The 19138-nt window shown below is 42.6% G+C and overlaps 1 protein-coding gene across 1 annotated transcript in view; it reads right to left on the bottom strand.

Annotated features, from left to right (window-relative positions):
- Positions 1-7275: 7275 nt before the first annotated feature.
- LOC311233409 (LETM1 domain-containing protein LETM2, mitochondrial-like) overlaps positions 7276-19138 on the bottom strand; it is a 29944-nt gene continuing 18081 nt past the window's right edge. Inside the window, exons 6-11 of the mRNA XM_084320380.1 lie at positions 15706-15909; positions 13458-13577; positions 12988-13107; positions 12035-12133; positions 11854-11922; positions 7276-10850 (exon numbers count right to left, since the gene is read on the bottom strand). Coding sequence (XP_084176506.1) covers positions 10794-10850; positions 11854-11922; positions 12035-12133; positions 12988-13107; positions 13458-13577; positions 15706-15909 — 669 coding nt within the window. The 3' untranslated portion in view covers positions 7276-10793. The remainder of the gene's footprint in view (positions 10851-11853; positions 11923-12034; positions 12134-12987; positions 13108-13457; positions 13578-15705; positions 15910-19138) is intronic.

Genomic DNA, 19138 nt, shown 5'->3' with positions numbered 1-19138 from the left:
CCTGTGGAACGTGTCACTGCGCCGTCTGCCGTTGGAGAATCTGCTTCACGGCTTTTTGAGTTATCTTTCTTTGCTGGCATGTCGCGTTTGACTGTTGATATAGTTAGTTGAAGGTCTTAGTTAATATATAAGTCGAGGTTTAAACACATTAGTGTTGTATAAAGTAGGTTTTTAAGCGAAATTAACAAAAAATGGAGCGGAGCTTGTGACAGATGCGACCGTCACATACTGTCGTCAAACCGGAAGTCCAGTGAAAATTGTGAACGCATTTGTGTGCGCGCGTGTGCACATCCGTGCGCGATTGCGCGCACTTCTGCTCAGCGAACTTCTAGGACGGCGTGGTACCGGGTGGTACCACCACTGCATCCCTGGGCAGGTATATATACAGACAGTGCCGTCTGGGAGAAATGCGAGGCCCTGTGCGAGATTTAAATGCGAGTTGATGCGAGTCAACTGTTCTTAAATAGTAGCGCTGCCCAAGGCTGGGCATATGATACAGTCAACGTATTCTTAAATAATAGCGCTGCCCGAGGCTGGGCATATGATACAGTCAACGTATTCTTAAATAATAGCGCTGCCCGAGGCTTAGTGGCAATGCACCTGTACAGTCGTACACCTGGCAGTAACAGGGAAAATGCATAAAACACCCCTGGAACCTGATAAACAAGCTTAAAGCCAGGTACATTTTTCAAGCACGACATGCAGATTTGCAGTTTTGCCTTATTTGAATCGAACTCTATAAGCTTAGTACACACATCACAAACTGCACGATGCAACACACCGAGTGAGAGAGAGAGACAGAGAGAGGCCGAGAGAGCGAGAGAGCGAGAGAGAGAGCGATAGAGAGAGAGAGAGAGCAAGAGAGAGAGCGAGAGAGAGCAAGAGAGAGAGCGCGAGAGAGAGCGAGATAGAGAGAGAGAGAGGGAGAGAGATCCACGGCGGGAACAGAGTAGATTGCATTAAAAACTCACCCTAACGCAGAGTCAGGTCCAAGAGGAAGGAGACGACCGTGGAGAAAGTTCACCAGTCCCATCATGATATTGTCCCCCCCGTTGGGATGAACTTGGGAGTCTGTTCCTAGTTTATCTGCCACACGTTAGCACTCGATAACGTAGCTAACGCTAGTTAGCTGTCCCTGCCTTTAGCTAAGATACTAGCTGACATAGCTATAGCCTGACTGAACGTTCTAACACGCAACAACTTTCATCTTCAGTCCATCTGCCGAACGTCCTCTTCGTCTTGGCATAACCTAATCACTATACTTGGTATATATTGATAAGCTTACGGCATGTGGTGTTATTTCTTCTGCTCCGATGCTGCACATTTGGTTTTCAAAAGTAGGATGCTCTGCCTCTTGGCCAAGACATCCACTCGCTCCTGTGGATAGCGCCGAATAGACCCCGTACCGGCTGTACCCCCTCCCCTCGTGGATAATACCGGTCTTCTTCACATCTCTCTACCGACTACCAGACAGACGCCAACCAGCTCCCCCTAGTGTTAGTCCTACCACAATGCTTTGCACAAAAGTAATTGAATGAAACCAATAGTATATCTGCAGAGCCGCAGAGCCCAGAACACTATTCTACAAACGTGTCTAATGTGAAATATATAAGCATGTAAGCAAAACTAGATTTTAGGTCTGTGATGGAAAGTGATTGTTAACATTCTATTTATTTTTATTTTTATAAAAGAAATAATAATAATAATAAAAAAAAAAAAGCACTTCTCGCACGCTCCTTGAGACGGCCCTGTATACAGACACTAATTATGACAAGAGAACAGCTGGGGGTAGACTGGACTAGAATACATGAATATCAATACAAACACTGGAACACAGGACTAGACTAGAACACATGAATATCAATACAAACACTGGAAACACAGGACTAGACGGACTAGACTAGCGGCACGGTGGTGTAGTGGTTAACACTGTCGCCTCACAGCAAGAAGGTCCAGGGTTCGATTCCCGCTTGGGGACCAGGTTTCCATGATCCCAGGTACCCAGGTGGGGTATCTCCCAGGCCTTTCTGTGTGGAGTTTGCATGTTCTCCCCATGCTCGCAAGGGTTTCCCCCCCGATAAGATAAACCCAATGGAAAAACATGCACAACAACAGATTGCTAACGCTGTGGCGTCCTTGACGAAGACGGGCAGGAGCACTTGGATTGGTCCCCTGGCGCGGCCCTCGCCGACGCCTGTCTGCTCCCAGCTGCCCTTGGGGGGAAGGACGACGGGATGGGTTAATCGCAGAGATGGATCGCGATCCTACAAAGAACAATGCATGCGTGTGTGTTCCGGTGTGTGTGTGTGTAACCGTGTGTGCTAACCGCTAAACATTGAGGATAGTTGCATGCCAATTAAAGACCTCTGAACAGGTCCTGCATTATTATGCATTATTATTATTATTAGACAAGAATTCATGAATATCAATACAAACACTGGAAACACAGGACTAGACTAGGACACATGAATATACTAGTGAGCATACAGGACTGATAGCAGATATACAGGGAGCATGATAGCAAGGGCAGACAACAGACTCAGAATTACAGGCAAATAAAGAGTGGTGGCCTGTAGTACCACGGACAGGCCGCCGGACGGCAGCAGAGGACAGTATGTTCAGAAAGTTCACCAGTCCAAAGGGAGGCTGAGGCAGACAACTGCAATAAATCAGAATTATTCTTTATTTATAGGCAATTTTTTGTCATTCTTATTCGTGACTTTGTTTTGTCTACCTAAATGTTTACTGTGAGCGTTTTGTAGTGCCAAATTTCCCTCGGGATGATTAAAGTATTTCTATTCTATTCTACCCCCGCCCCCCCCCCATGCCTGCCATGTTCGTATTGCCTAGTTGACTTTTTATTTTTATTAGAACGTTTTTTTTGTTTTCGTTTTTTTACTTGTTTTATTATCCAACATGATGTAAAGTGTCTTTGAGTACTCTGAAAAGTGCTGTATAAGTCTTATGTATTATTATTATAACATTGGAGAGCGTGAAACCTATGATTAGAGTAGTTACTTCTATATATTCTCTCATTGGATTAACTTCTAGTGAATTAAATTGTGAAATTTAAATATTCCCCATTTTTCTGGGGACCCTATGGAACTCTGGCTATGAACCATTGGCTACTGCAGCGTTTGTATTTACAATAAATGTATTTGTTGCCCAGGCCAGGGTATGGACTTTGATGAATGATAATGAGGGAGCATGTTTTAAAACAAAATGCAAGATTCATTTTTAAATTAGTATAGTAATCTGAATATAAATGGTTCACACAGTTGTTTCGTAAAAGAGGTACAGGGCACTGTACAGAAATAGACCTCAGTACATGACTAATGCTAAATTTGTATGATGTCGCCATCTGCTGGCCTTGAATATATATATTTGTATAGCATCATAGTCAAAAAGGATGTCTGTCATACTGTGAAATCAGTATCATGACATCAGAAACAATTACTATGAAAACAGGTTCCTCTAGAGGGCCTCTGTGTTGTCCGACCAGTCTAGTTTGTTGTTCAGGTGTACTCCAAGGAACTTGTATGTCTCCCCCATCAGTTGGGGGGGGCTTTCTTGCCTCTCTAGTAGTCCACCACCAGCTCCTTGGTCTTTCTAATGTGGAGGTGGTTGCTGTTGCGCCACCCTACGAAGCTCTCCAACAGGGCTCTGTACTCATCCTCATCCTCATTGTTGTCTGTGATGTAACTTACAATGGAGGACTCATCTGAGAACTTCTGTAGGTGGCACTCACTCAAGTTATGGCAAAAGTCTGAGGTGTAGAAGGTGAACAGGAAATGTAACAGCACAGTTGCCTGGGTGCGGTGTTGCTCACCAATACATCTGACTTACTGCCCTGCAGTCTGACATACTGTGCTCTGTTGGTGAGGTAGTCAGTGTCAGTGATCCAGACCACCAGGCCATGCTCCAATCGCATCACTGTGAGCTTCTCTGCTAGCCACAAAAGCTGGATGGTGTTGAAGGCGCTTTTGTCAGCTACTCAAGTTTCAAGTTTGTTTATTAATTATCACAATAAAATACACTTACTTTACAGTACTGTATAAGCAAACACAGGACAGGTAATAATAAAATAATAAAAATCCCTTTAAAAAATATTCACTGTGTATGGCATTCTGAGTTTAAAATGTCAAAATGTTTCAAAGGCCCTAAACATACCCTGAGGTATAGAGCCCATCCAACACTGGATCGTTGATCGGATAACATAATAGCTTTTTCCAGATAGTGTAATAACTTATCAATATCACTGTCTTATTTATGAACAAAAACACCTAAGGGAGACTGCAACTCGAAACTGGCCCCTGTAAATGTCCGAACACAACCCCCTCCAATGTACAGTAAATTACCAAGTATGGTCTTGTCAATATTCCAATGTACAGTTTTGTTTGTACAGTTGTACAGTGTCCCCCACCCACCCCTCCTACCCAACCTCCCCCCCCCACTCCTACCCAACCCCCCCCCCTCCACCCACCCAACCACCTCCAATGTACAGTCCCCCCCCACCCCCTCACCTACCCAATCCAATGTACAGTTTCTACGTCAAATGTATATACTTTTTTTTTTTGACTCTTTTTGTATTACAAACAGTACTGTATTTGCAAATCTGGTATGTCATAAATGTATAGATGTAGCAGTACTGTCTATCTGTATGTCATGTATGTCATATATGTTATGATGAATTGAAAATGGGGGACCCTGATGTAAACAAGACGAAAGTCTTTCTCTGGTCTGCATCCCCTTAACAATTGTATGTATTGAGCTGTACTGTACTGTACCCATTCTGCAATCTGTTAATAAAGTTTTCAATCAATCAATCAAGCTTGGCATGAGCTTTAGATATTATGCCCCATACAAATGGAAAGAACTACAGTAAAACCCTGAAGTTAGAACAATTCATTCCCTTAGAAGATAACGTTTTGAAAATATGCACCAACACAAAGAGCATGCTGGAGGATGTGTGGGAAGGAGGGGGCAAATCACACACACATATTCTGGGGATGTCAGAAGCTGAAGGGGTATTGGGAGGAGATAGGGGAGGCAATGATCAGAATATTAGGATACGGGTTACCACAAACAGGACTGGTGCTTTACTTAGGAGACCTGACACACGAGGGAATACAAGGGGGGGACAAATATTTAATAAAGATAATGTTGATAGCGGCCAGAAAAGCAATAACAAGACTGTGGTACAAAGAAGACCCACAGACAATAGCACAATGGGTAGGAATAGTGGAGGAGATACAGGATATGGAGAGGATAACACACATGCTGAGGTTACAGGAAGAGAAATTTGGAGAAAGATGGGGAAAGTGGGAGGATTACAAGGGGAACGAAAACGACATCACAGAGGAAGAACCAAATGCATCACAAGAGGGCGAAGGGTAAAGGAGGAAAGAGGTTCAAGGAGGGTCTCTGAACCCATGTCACACACTTTTGACTTAGTTAGCATTTTCTGATTTTATTTTTTATTTTTGTTGGGTATTACAATTGTATTATATTTTTTGTACTTTATTATTTATGTCTGTTTAACAATGTTGTATTATGGGTTCCATTTTTGTGTAAGTGTTGTTTGTCTATAAATGTTAATAAAAATTTAAGTTTAAAAAAAAAAGAAAACTCTGGTGGGTGAGACAAGGTAAAACGGGGATTATAATACTATTGGAACAAAATACATCAGCAAATAGTCAGAATGTTGGTAACCCAATAATAAATTACAAGCCTCTGAAACAAAGGCGTAAATATTGTACGTTTTATTGACATTGGAACAGTAATCCAAACTATATAAAATGCCAAACTCTATCCAAATATGAAATACTATATCAGCCCTTTGAACATATACAGGTCCAGAAATATTTGGACATCAACACAATTTTGTCTCTACACCACAATGGATTTGAAATGAAACAATCAATATGTGTTTTAAGTGCAGACTTTCAGCTTTAATTTGAGGGTATTTACATCCAAACGAGGTGAAGGAATAACAGTTCATATATAATATATATATTTATTTATGGGACTAAAAGTAATTGGACAATTGGCTGCTCAGCTGTTCCATGGCCAGGTGTGTGTTATTCAGGGGCGGATCTAGGGGGTGGCTACCTGGGCTCAAGCCCCGAATCTATTTAAATTTTTTTTTTTTTTTTTACAATTCATCATTGTTACATGAAAATATGTTTGCACCAGATTTAGCAGAAGCTAATTTCCATCTGTGGTCTATCCAGCTGCTAACTGTATTTGAGTGAGTTAAGTCTTGGTGTTATGGTAGACTCAGACCTAAGCTTTAAATCACAATCAACAAGTTGACAAAAACTTAATTCTTCCACCTTAGAAACATAGCTAAAGTACGGCCATTTATAAATCAAAAGGACGCTGAAAACCAGATCCATGCCTTTATCTCAAGCCAACTCGACTACTGTAATGCACTCCTTACCGGCCTCCCGAAAAAATACGATGATAACTATTTTATTGCAATGCACTATTGCATTATTTTATTCTATTTTACTAACTATTTTACTTTGTATCAGTGAATCATAGACGCCTGGCCATAAGAGCATTCGGAGCATCTCTGCTCTCCCACTATTGAACTTGGGGGAGCAAAGGTATGATCTTGCTCCACCACTTTTTGATTATATGAAAAATATGATATACCCCCCCCCAATATATAAATCTAACCATAACTACGTTATGGTTAACTGAGTTTTATAGTGAAAAGAGCAGCTTTATTGGTCAAGATTGAAGGCTCTATATTGCAGGAAATTGCACGTACAGGTTCATTAAATTCAAAAAAAATCTGTCACCACCCCTTGCCTGCCCAAAAAAAAGAAAAAAAAAGATTTAAAAAAAAAAAGAAAAAAAAGGAAAATAATAAAAAAAAAAAAGGGGGGCCCATCTGGGCTAAGCCCCGGATCGCCTACAATCCTAAATCCGCCCCTGGTGTTATTCCCTCATTTCATTTACAAGGAGCAGATAAAAGGTCTAGTTTATTTCAAGTGTGGTATTTGCATTTGGAATCTGTTGCCGTCAACTCTCAATATGAGGCCCAAAGAGCTGTAAATATCAGTGACGCAAGATATCCTTAGGCTGAAAAATCAATGTACTTGTTTATTTAAAATGAATTGATACAGTAGGTGTTGAAATGTACTTCATAGGCGGGGGGAAAGGGAGAAAATCTACAGTTTTGTTCAAATGAATGATCCTTGAAGTAGGATGGATGGAGGAAGGATGAAGTAGTGCTTACAGACACAAATAAACCAGACACAACAGTAAAGAGTTTCATAAATTTAATGATGTGAACAGTGAATTCTCATCTCTCATCACCCAAACACTCACTTGACATGGTGGAGTGGTGTGCGATATTAATGCACGGCGATAAGTTCTCCATCAGCAACACTGCTTGAGATTGAAAGAATACAGACAAGGGACTCATTTGAGCTCCATTACAAAAGCACGAGTGGATCTGCAGATCATGCTGGAGAGGTCTGGCATACCATGGTGTCTGCAGTAGAGGGAGATGCAAACGGGGCCCATTATTCACCAAGCTTACATGAGTACCGAGTGTAGATCTGGGGTCAGCAGCGACCGGGACTTCACGTCTTTCATATTCAAACTAACAGACTGAAGCTGACTCCCGGTCAGTACTCCCACTTTGAGAGGCTTGGTGAACCATGGACCTGAATCCCTGAGCAGGCACAGTGAGCAGTCTACTCTTAACCTTCTATCGTGTGGCAGTGAAAGGGTTAACAAACGAACAGTGGGTCAGGCTAGGCTAGCCGATGGTATACGGACCCAACAAACGCACAAACGTTTGGTGCAGTGATGCTGAATGAATGAGACTACACACACACACATCTGCTTTGAGGAGGGATATCTGGGAAGATTAGTGTATTTTGTTGATAAAATGACTAGCTGGTGGAGTCCTACCATAAACCATGAGTAAGGACAAGCAACCAAGAAAAGAGCAACAATAGTCCCGTCCAGCAGTCATCTACCTTTTACATGTTATAGCCCGACACATCCACACAACTGTGGGTATACAACAGCGGAAGAGTTCAGTCCAATCATGCTCACCTCCTCAGTGCCATATTATTATTATTATTCAGTTATGCCATCAAATGCATAGGGGGAGAACATATTTCGACCACATCAACTCATAAAAAAAAAAAAAAAAAAAAAGATAAAAGAACACAGAGCAACACACAAACAACGATGCCTTTCTCTCCCAGATCTGAGTGGCGAGGACGATTGTGAATGGAGCACTGGTAGAAATCTAGCATCGAATCTAGATATAAACTTCTTGACTGAAAGATATATATAAAGAAACGACAATCCATGTTTTTTGGGGGATCAATCCAAGTCTACTTGGTTCCTCCAAGTAGAGACTCAGGACTGGGTTAAAAGTAAAAAATAATAACACAAACAAGTTTATGTTTAGCGTTTTAATTATCCTATCTCAAACTCTGCCCTCTTTTCTCGATCCTCCAATCACAACCGTCGCTTCCGTCTGCAAGCGACGGTTGTGATTGGAGGATCAAGAAAGTAGTAAGACATTAAAAAAAATAAAAAAATAAGTGCTATCTTTTCCGTCATCGGTGTCAGTTGTGGTCTTTGGAGGAGAGAAGGGAATCGTTTGGGAACTACGGACGTTGTTATAGTAATAGTGAGGGGGGGGGGGACAAGGGGCATAGGAGACATTCCTCAATAGAGAAGACGTTAAAAGTGCAACCATGCAACCAGGCACCTTTGACTTTTGGCAGTAGCCAAAAACGTATTTGCACACAATTCTCAAACCAAGTACAAATAATAAAACTGCAGGGTGTAGGTGAAAAAAAAAAAAAAGTCTAGCTTGCCCTAGAAACCGTAGGCACATTTGTAAATACAAGAATGTAAAATATTTTCTATAATAGATTCAATCGCCATCGATTATCCATCTTCATGAAGTGCCTATGAGTGAGGAGCTATGAGGTGCCTGGGGTAACATGGCCGCTAGTTACATTTTACTCAGTGAGAGGCGAGTGCCAATTAACAACAGTCCTGAAAAAAAATGGGGGGGGGGGTTTGTAAAATCTCCTGACTGCATGCTACACAGAGTTCTCCAAAAGGCTAAGGCATCATCAAAACACACAGCCATACACACAGAGAAGCATATACAATACACATGTGTATGTGGTAAAAACCTTCAAACAACCTTCAAGGTCATAGAATAGTGAAAGCTTTGTTAATTAATATGGTGGCTGTTTCATAGTCATATATGGACTATGTATTTCTTACTCTTTGAGAACCACAATTGGAAAAAATAAAATTTAAATAAAATGTATTTCAAAGTTACACTTTCTAGTGTAATCGTCTCGTTAGTGGCTTACGCATTGCTACACGCCAATAAATTATCCGACACATCTAATGACATACTGATACTTGGCGGGGTACTGACAATATCCAATAGCAGTCATGACGATGTCAAGTACTGCATCTCTTCTTTCAAATTTGATTACTGTGAACAAAGGGCAGTAGCATCATAGCATCCAAACAATATATACACTGTATATTCCAAATACAAAAATAATTGGCTAATTTTACACAGATTGCTGGTTCAACTGATTACCAGTGGAGGCCAGGCTGCACGTCACAGCACACTCCTGGGGGGGGGGGGGGGGGGGTAAGGAGTGAGCTCTCTCTTACAATCAGAATAATCGACCAGTGTTAATTTCCTATTTAAAGCTGCGCCTAAACAACACCACTTCATTCAGTCCAAAAGCCAGTGCAGATCAGCTCGTCATCAGCTCGACGACATCCTGGGATTTCAGTTGAACTTTTGAATGATGTAATCAAACTTTCAGTTTCATAATGTGGATCTCTGTGGATGTTGCGTCATCTCCAGTGTTCCAAGTTGGAGAGAGAGAGAGAAAGAGAGAGAATCAAAAAGGAGCAAGAGACAGCTGTTGAACCAAGATGGGTCAAACGACTTTTCAACAATTCATGTTTATCTCATCAGCTGATTTCTGGGCCAGTCTGAACTGGACTTTTAAATGTTTTAACAAATACAAATGATAAAAAGGGAAAAAGGTTCATAGAACTTTTTCTTTTCTTTTTTTAGGCTAAAGGAGTTTTAGAGAGTCGCATAGCAAACTGTACAAAGCAGTTGGGATGTCCGACACTGTACAGGGTATTTACAAATATACAAGAGGAGGAGGTGCAGGAGAGACCATCCAAAACACACAACTAAACCCGCTCGTGTGACTCGAGAGGTTTTGCGTCTCCTCGTTGAGGACGAGATATCCTCCGTTGAAGTCACACCACCAGTGGTCTACCGGTCCAGTGATGTCTCTGGTCAACCAGATGTTGCGAAACTGAATGGAGTGCTGCACATACAAGACAGCAAACGGATGGAGAAAGGGGTCAGAGGCTGCTGTGATGAACAAGAGGTGCGTGGCAGCAAGTATTTCTTCAGGTGTTTAGACAGAGAGACAGAGCGACACAGAGGCAGGAGGATAGGAAAGGGTTCTCCTGGACTGTCAAGAGAATTATGAATCATCAAGCAGTCAACTGCACTGCAGGACAGCAACAGACCAAGGACTTCATGTCCCTTTGGTCTAGAGAAGGGAGGGGGGGGGGGGGGGGGTGTTCAAACAGCCGAACGGATGGATTGATTCCTCCTGGTTTGTGAAGATCGTTGACATCCCAACATCTGACCACCACACCCATCCCTGACAGCAGGGTGTGTCACAGCTAGATCCGTCCCTCTCCCTCCCTGGTCTCTGGTCCAGCTCCAGGTCCCCTGGCCCTCTTTACACACCGTTGGCACTCATCTTGCTCTTCTGGGTTACATCGGTTGCAGCTTTAGCCTACAGGAGAGGTCAGACAGTAAAAGGTTAACTAACTACAGTTATTTTTGCCAGCACAGATTAACTTGTGGTCCCTGTATTATCTCTATGAGTAGAGCATGACACTAACACTATTAAGGCTATGCTGTTGATTCCCACTAAGAATGCACGCACTCACGGTACCGTCAGGCACTTTGGATAAAAGCATCCCCAAAAAGGCATATGCTGTGTTAACGTAGATTCTTTAGAAATTGTATAAAATCTATAACCATCTGCATCCGTGAGCAATTTTCTTGTCCTTCTCGAACATTTCTTCCAGTACATAACAAAACCAATCTCCTCTAGTTCCTGCTCTTAACCCTATTTGAGTCCTGGCTGTAACCCGATTGGCTGGTTGGCTGGAGTGATCAGCATGTCTTGAGAAAGAGAGAGAGATCAAAGGTCGTAAGAACTAACTGGATTATGGAGCCCTGGCATCTAATCCCAGTGGTTCCATAGTGGCAACCAGGGGTCCAACTAAATGTCCTTACATAAATGTACTTGTGGCAGCCTACCACAATATCAGATAATCGCACCACAAACAGTAACATTTTAAAACCATTTGCTGCTTTGCACACACAGGCCCCGTTTCAACCTGGCATTAAGATTTGATCACAAGTGGACAGCTATAAGTATATCAGTTTACACCCGGCGTTAGAATGTGTTTACACCAAGTAACACTGACTACCGTGGCAAGCCTATCGACCAGCTCAATTTGCATATCCATTTCTTGCCCTGGCAAGCAGGTCAGAAGGTCTTCTTTCAATCTGGCCAATGCCCATGCTAAAAAGAGCTTGGTGCATGCTCTCACTCCAATTCTGTTTCTGGGTTAGCTGGAAGCTAGCTAGCTTCCATTTATTTTCCATGGGCAGTGGCTTGGTGTCGCTTTAAGGCTTTTGTGGATCTTAAGGCCATGGTTTCACATCTTTAGTCCCAGTTGATAACTCCTATAATAACCCCAACAACCTGTAGGAAACGGACTGACCTGAATGACCTCAGCAGGAGTCAAAGGTTTGTCTGACATCACAGGAGCCGTATCCCTCACCTCCTCCACCTTGGATGGACAGACAGACAGAGTTAGACGGACAGACAAGAGACCATACAAGACGGCTGGAGAGCCTTTACGGGATTCTGTGCATCTTATAGTGTAGGTGGTGTGTACTGACCAGTCTGTCTTTGATTACCAAGGCAGGGTCTGCCAGCATGTCAGCAGTGGCCGAGGTTGTGGTGGCCTCAGTGTTCTCTACTGGAGGAGGAGTTGATTTCTACAAAAACAACAGCAGCAAACGTGGAAAAAGATGAACCAATGGCCCAAAAGAAGGTACAGTGTGTGATCATAATTAAGACTTTGTCTAACTTCACTATATTGTCCACCATAGTGGACTTCTCCCACAAAAAGGTTAATTTCCACTTATTATTATTCCACTTATTATTTATTCTATAATTTGCTATAATATTTTATAGTATAACTATTTATGTCTGTCCCGTCTGAGATTATCTGTTGATTGTACAACTAAGACAAAGGTATCTATATGACATTTTATTACAGTCACGTTGTGGTACATCCTAAAAGAAACTCCCTCCGTTGGACAAAGACAACCCCAGCTTGTTACATAACCCTCCGTGCCCTCCAGAGAGTTCCACAGAGAGTTCATACTCTTAAGGGTTTACTCTGCTGGCAGGGACACACTTCACATCAGTGACCTGCATTCCAACTACAGGCAACAGCCTAAATGTAATTAAAACTAGACTGCTGTGTGCTCTGCTCCCATTCTTTGATGGGAATGTGGAACAGCTTGCTAGAACAGTTGTACATTATACAGGTTAACTGTTTGTGTTTGTTTGTGTGTGTCCCCTTGTTTTCATACCATTGTGGGGACCAAATGTTCCCACAAATGATGAAAACAAACAAGTTATTACTGTCGTTGTGGGACAGTCTCCACAAGGTAAAGAAGCTATTTTAGGGTTGGGTTAGAGAATGGGTAAGTTCGGGGTAAGGATTGGGCATGTAGTTAAGGTTAGGTTGAATGTGAAAGGTTAGGAGATATGGGATTGAATGTGATTGTCCATGGAATGTCCCCACAATGCATGACATTGTGTCAGGGTGTGTGTGTCTAACCTCTAGCTTGGGTACAGGGGGGATGACTGGGTGTTTGGGCTTGAGTTCTGTGAGATACATGGCCCTGGAGAGCAGCAGCAGAGAAGGAGGAACGTTCTCCTTCAGGTGCAGGTCCAGCCACTGGGAGTGGAGAAGGACATGGGTTAATGGAGGCCACGACTAGATACTGACACTTCAATACAGTCTCTATACATTTCTTTTGGTAAAGCCCAATTATTAATTTCATCGCAAACAATATTTGTGGTGCAACAGACTTATTTTAATATATATATTCATTCAAATCACCACAGACAAGAGCCAACATTCTGATTAAAACTGATAACAAAAACAAAATCTCAACTGCCACGTGTTGAAACTAACTACTACCATTTCATTAAGCCTGGTCTAATGGCACAACCTTGTCCCAACATCTCCTGCTTAGGTATTAGATCCGTCAAACAAATCAGACCCGACACCGGAACGCCTCTCACCTGCTGCATCTGCTTCTGTAGCTGTTCTGTGGTCAGACCCAGAGATCTCATCCCACGACTACGGCATGCCGCCTGCAGCTCTGACACGCTCATGGCCGGCACGCCCTCTGTCGCTATCATCTGTGTGGAGAGAGAGAGAGAGAGAGAGAGCGAGAGAGAGCGAGAGAGGGGTCACGCTGTGTTGAGCAGGGTGGGTGTATGTCATGATCTCAGCAGCAGCTAGAAGATCAACAGCAGGACTCCACCCTCGGGTACGTCCATCAGTTCATCACAGCCACTTCCTCTCTTGATCTTCTTAGAACTAGAATCTCTACGTTTTATTTAAAAGTTACATTTTACATTAGATTTGATTCAAATTGATTGTCATTATACAGCACAAGTACATTTAGCTGACGCTTGTATCCAAAGCGACTTACAAGTTCTGTACAACAAGTCAGCAGGAAGGGCACAACTCTGGCAGCTAAGTAACATTGTTCATCAAACAATGTTGAATTTGGGTGCTATGATCTTGAGTGCATAGTAGGTAGTACTATAGGCAAGGTAGATTGAGATTCCTTAGTATCAAAGTCCATAATAGCAAAATACAGATTCTTTTTGAGTGTTTTGCTTTCTTCATTTCAGATATTGATTGAAGAAGTGTGTTTTTAGTCGACAGTGGAAAATTAGGCGGGTTTCGACTGTGGTGGGAAGTTCGTTCCACCATTGTGGAGAATAGCCTGCTTCTCTTTGACGACAACGAAAATAAGTTTGGCATCCAACCAGAGTGCAAATATAACGGTAAAGTGCAATAGTAATATGCAATGTACAGGTGATTAAACAAGAGTATAAAATATATAAATTAGTACTACCGAGTATAGTGCTAATCAGAAATCCCGAATTTCCCCAAGGGGATTAATAAAGGATAATCTTATCTTGAATGTACAGAGTTGTAGTATTAATATGTACAGTGATATAGTAAGAGTAGGTAAGGAATATGTACAGATATAGTATCTACAGATGTGTAAAAAGGATTATATGCAGGTATGTACAGACAGATGTGGATATATATATACGGTAAGAATAAATATATATATACCATATATACAGCATTATGTAAACGCTCAAAATCATTTACATTCAGTACAATGTATTGGAATTTAAAACTGTATCGACGATTCAGTTTAACTGGTGGTAGGGTATAGCCACTGCTATTAGCATAATGTTTAAGACTCAATTTCATCTTTGAAATAAAATGTGTATTTTTCAGTGCCAAACCAAGCTGTGTAGTACATACATACATACAGTATAATCTATAATTAGAGCTCTGTAGTATGAATACATTGACGCATACATTACAAAATCAAATCTAACCTTACTGTCATGCACTTGTCCTAATAAACTAACCTACACTACTGTAGCACTCAACACTTTGATGAACATTGTTACTCAGCTGATAGAGTTGTGCCCTTCCTGATGACTTGTCGTACAGAACTTGTAAGTCGCTTTGGATAAAAGCGTCAGCTAAATGTAAATTAAATGTAAATCGGATCCTCAAAATTGAAATTGGTATTGAATCTGAAAATGTGTGCATTGTTTACACCCCTGTCTGTTATGGTGTGGGTGGGAACCACAGGAAACACACACATTTCACACAATGCCCCTCCCCAATCCGGCTTGAACCCAGAGATTCTCGCTGTGAGGCAACAGTGTTGTTAACCCACTGCGCCACAGTGCCACCCATGTCCTTCCTGTTTCTCACGACACCCGCTCTCTCTCTAGTGTCCTGCCGTCTGTTGCTGCCACAGGCTCATCACACAATGCACACACTAGGGCCGGACAATAGGTCAATACATTTGTGACTTATCGTCTATCCGTGTTATCGTATGCAATCACTAACATTGTAAATCGTGATATACAATTTGTCATCAAAATGTATAATAATAAGTAAATATTAAGTTTAGATCTCACAAAAAGATCTATCCCTCTCACCTCATCATCTGACCAACCTCCCATCACTCCTCCTCTACCTCCCTCCCACCTCGTCATCTGACCAACCTCCCATCACTCCTCCTCTACCTCCCTCTCACCTCATCATCTGACCAACCTCCCATCACTCCTCCTCTACCTCCCTCATCATCTGACCAACCTCCCATCACTCCTCCTCTACCTCCCTCCCACCTCGTCATCTGACCAACCTCCTGTCACTCCTCCTCTACCTCCCTCATCATCTGACCAACCTCCTGTCACTCCTCCTCTACCTCCCTCTCACCTCATCATCTGACTTGATGGTCCTCAGCTGCATCATCAGCTGGAAACGCAGCAAGTTGTTGGTTCCAATGGGCTGCAGCTCCAGCAGCTTACACAGAGCCACCAGCTGGGGGCGTTCCAGGTGCTCCAGCGTCAGCTCGTCCTCAAACAGCTTGGAGAACTTGACAATGTCCTTCGTGGTGGGCTGCTCCCCCGTATGCCGCACCTAAAGACACAGAAGAAGAAGAGAGAGGAACTTTGAGTCAGATACACAATGTCCACATAGGATATTATGAATCGTAACACACAATTGTCTAAATCGACAATAAAAAGCAAACATTATGCCAAATGTGTCACTAAATTATTTCTGAAAATGACATATTTACTCCCATTACCAATGCAGTCCAATGTGATTTCCCAGTTCCCACACCTATCAATATCAGGAAAAATCTTCCATCCGATTATTGTGCTATTAATGATTTACCCAGCCCTGACTGAGATTGAAATTGAAAATGTTGAAAACTGAATTTGAAGATTGTGAGAGCGCTGTGCCAGCTAGCTGGGTATTGGCTGTGGTACCGCTGGAGGCGTGACCTTTGGTTCTCCACCAGAGTAGTGTCTGGTAGCTGGTTAATGATTGGCTGAGTGATAAAAGATACAGGGGACTGCTTCACTGAAATATGTTGTGACGGCATCTAGTGCAAATAACAGATACATGAAATCACAAAGAGGTTGACCTCTGAACTCAAAGCTTGAGCCTGTCGCAACAACAGCATGCAAAGTTAAGAGTGCAGTGCGGGTTCTTACTGCACATTCAGATACAATAATAAAATGTAGAGGCGCTGCGGAAATGCACACAAAGTCAATTGAAAGACGCGAACGGAAGTGAACAGAAATTCGCCAGACAAGATGGAGCAGATATAGGTATATCCTAACAATGAACCTGAAACAGACAGCTATGAATGCTCTGTGGCATATAGATATTGAATAGGTTACATTTAGAAATAGTCTTGTTTTTGTAAATGTCAACAATGATACTGTTAACTCATTCCCTGCCAACAACGATTTTATACGTGTTTGTCCGCCAATCGTTGAACGCCAACCACATATATATATACACCGGTATGTTATTTGATCGTTATTTCTTTTATTCGCTATTTCCATTCATATCCATCCAGGGAGCCTGGTGTTACCATAGGGAATGAGTCTGAGATCGCAAAAGTCCAATACCGCCGCCTGGTGGCGGTCTAGTCGGTGTTGCACTTCCTTTGAGACTCTGTATGGGGCTGTGTGTCGATGAAATGCCTCCGGGCGGACTTTTCTAGTAACCTGAACCAAGGGCTTCACCCGATCGCATTGAATAGTTTTCGGGACCCCCGATTCATTATGCTGTGGTGGGTTATGTCGTGGACATAATAATTGGAATATTCTTTTTGGAATCCCACCGGCCACAGGTAAGAGCAATTTAACGTCAATTTCAGCTTGATTGTGCCTTGTTTTCATAGCCATCGCCCTGATCAGCGTATGTTGTTGTACTAACGAATGCCGTTATTGACAATCAATTCATCAGAAACGACCCCCCCCCCCCCTTTCATGATGTAACATAATATACCGATTTCTTTTTTTTTTTATCCACTTTTTCTCCCATTTTCTATATTTTCTCCCATCCCAATTTCGTATCATCCAATTCAACCCTCCCCTGTCACGGACGCTGTTTCTTGCCTCCCACAAGCCGGCTGCAATGTGGACTAAGTCATACATAGCACAAGTCCCCTCCGGTACTTGAGGTAACAGGCTAACAGCAGTCGCATCTTTTCACCTGCGCAGCTCGATCTCTCAGTGGCGAGGAGTAACGCGTGGGAGGCTCACGCTGCCCCCGACACTTCCTGATTCTACTGCGCAGGCGCACCAACCGACCTGTAGGAGTCGCTGTCCACAACACCCGATCCCCACCCTTCAGTTTCCCTCCCCGTAATACGGCCAATGTGTATTACTGTGGACGACCAGCTAAACTGAAAGCAAATGTGGAGCGCTGGGCTCGAACTGACGAGCCCAGCGTCTCCAGCATTTCGTGGCGAGTGCCTTGCCCACTACGCCACGTAGCCGCCACTATAATATACCGATCATATGCATTTGAATTTTTTATTGTAGCGTGTATAGGGACGAAATGCCAATGGATTAACACTTTGGGTGCCGGGAAACGCTTAAAACATGTCATTCCCGGCCATGCTCAAGTTGCCGAAGACGCTTTACAGCGTCTTTGATATCAATATTTCAAAAATCTGGGACCGGATTCATATTTCCCCTCCGCTGGCCTGAGTTCCACCAGGAGGACCCACTGAGCTCTCTGGCGGTTCAGGAGCACCATCTGGTGGCCGATCGGCGCAATCGCTTAACAGGAAGTGCCATAGAGGTTGTGCTGGACGGCCGTATTACTTCCGGGCACTCGCTATAGGTCCCGGCATTCTAGCTCGTCACAATACACAGCGATCGATTGCCAATAACTCGATAAACAACATGATTTGGACGTATATACCATTATACAAGCTGGAGATGGACCGGGTAAATCTACATCCCATAATGATAAAATTTCTACTCTACGATGATCGCCCAACGGCGCGCGGAGACTGGGGTGAGTTTTAGCGTGTAACCGTCTTCGATACTAACTGCTATTATCAACATTTGACCCACATTAGATGATTGGTATAACGCTGCCCACGGAATTATAAACGCCCCCTAGCCCATCCGGTCAACATCAGATGACGTGTAGTAACTTCTAGAAGTACGTCTAGTTGGAATTTTTTATATCGCGCTGATTGCCATAAAACTGTATTGCATCATCAATATAATGTATTTGGGGCTATAGATCACGTTCTGGAAAAAGCTGCAGAAAGAGATGAAAACATACTTATACATTAGACCATACTTTACTATGAATATGTGAATGAAAAAGTTTAACGTTGCTACACAATGAACAATACATATAGGACTTTGAATGGGCCCTAATAATGGCAATGTAGCAATAGAATTTAAAAAGTTATAGCCCTGCAAAGAAGGGGACTTTCTCTATAGACAAATAGAGCCGGCAACCTACGGTTGATAATGAATTTAACCCATGGCAGCCAAAGTGTTAAGTTAAGTATAATATACGTTGCAGGCTATTACTAGCCTCCCAGGAATTACCCGGGCCTAAACCACTCTAAAACCATACTTATATTCACCACGGTATAAAACGGGAATGTATGGATGTAAGAATTATTTCGTTTTCACATCTTGAACGATAGATACTCGATGTCAAATGGGCCATAGTATTGCATCCATAGCTAGAATATAGAATATAGTTATAGCCCTGCAAACAAGGTGAGCGACTCCATTGGTTTAATGCGTGGCAGCACATAGCCATATCCTTTAATGCGTGGCAGCACATAGTCATATCCTTTAATGCGTGGCAGCAC

The sequence above is a fragment of the Notolepis coatsorum genome, assembly GCF_963971535.1.
Source record: "Notolepis coatsorum genome assembly, chromosome: 1".
In the NCBI taxonomy this organism is placed as follows: Eukaryota; Metazoa; Chordata; class Actinopteri; order Aulopiformes; family Paralepididae; genus Notolepis; species Notolepis coatsorum.
This window is presented reverse-complemented; position numbering and strand designations above follow the sequence as displayed.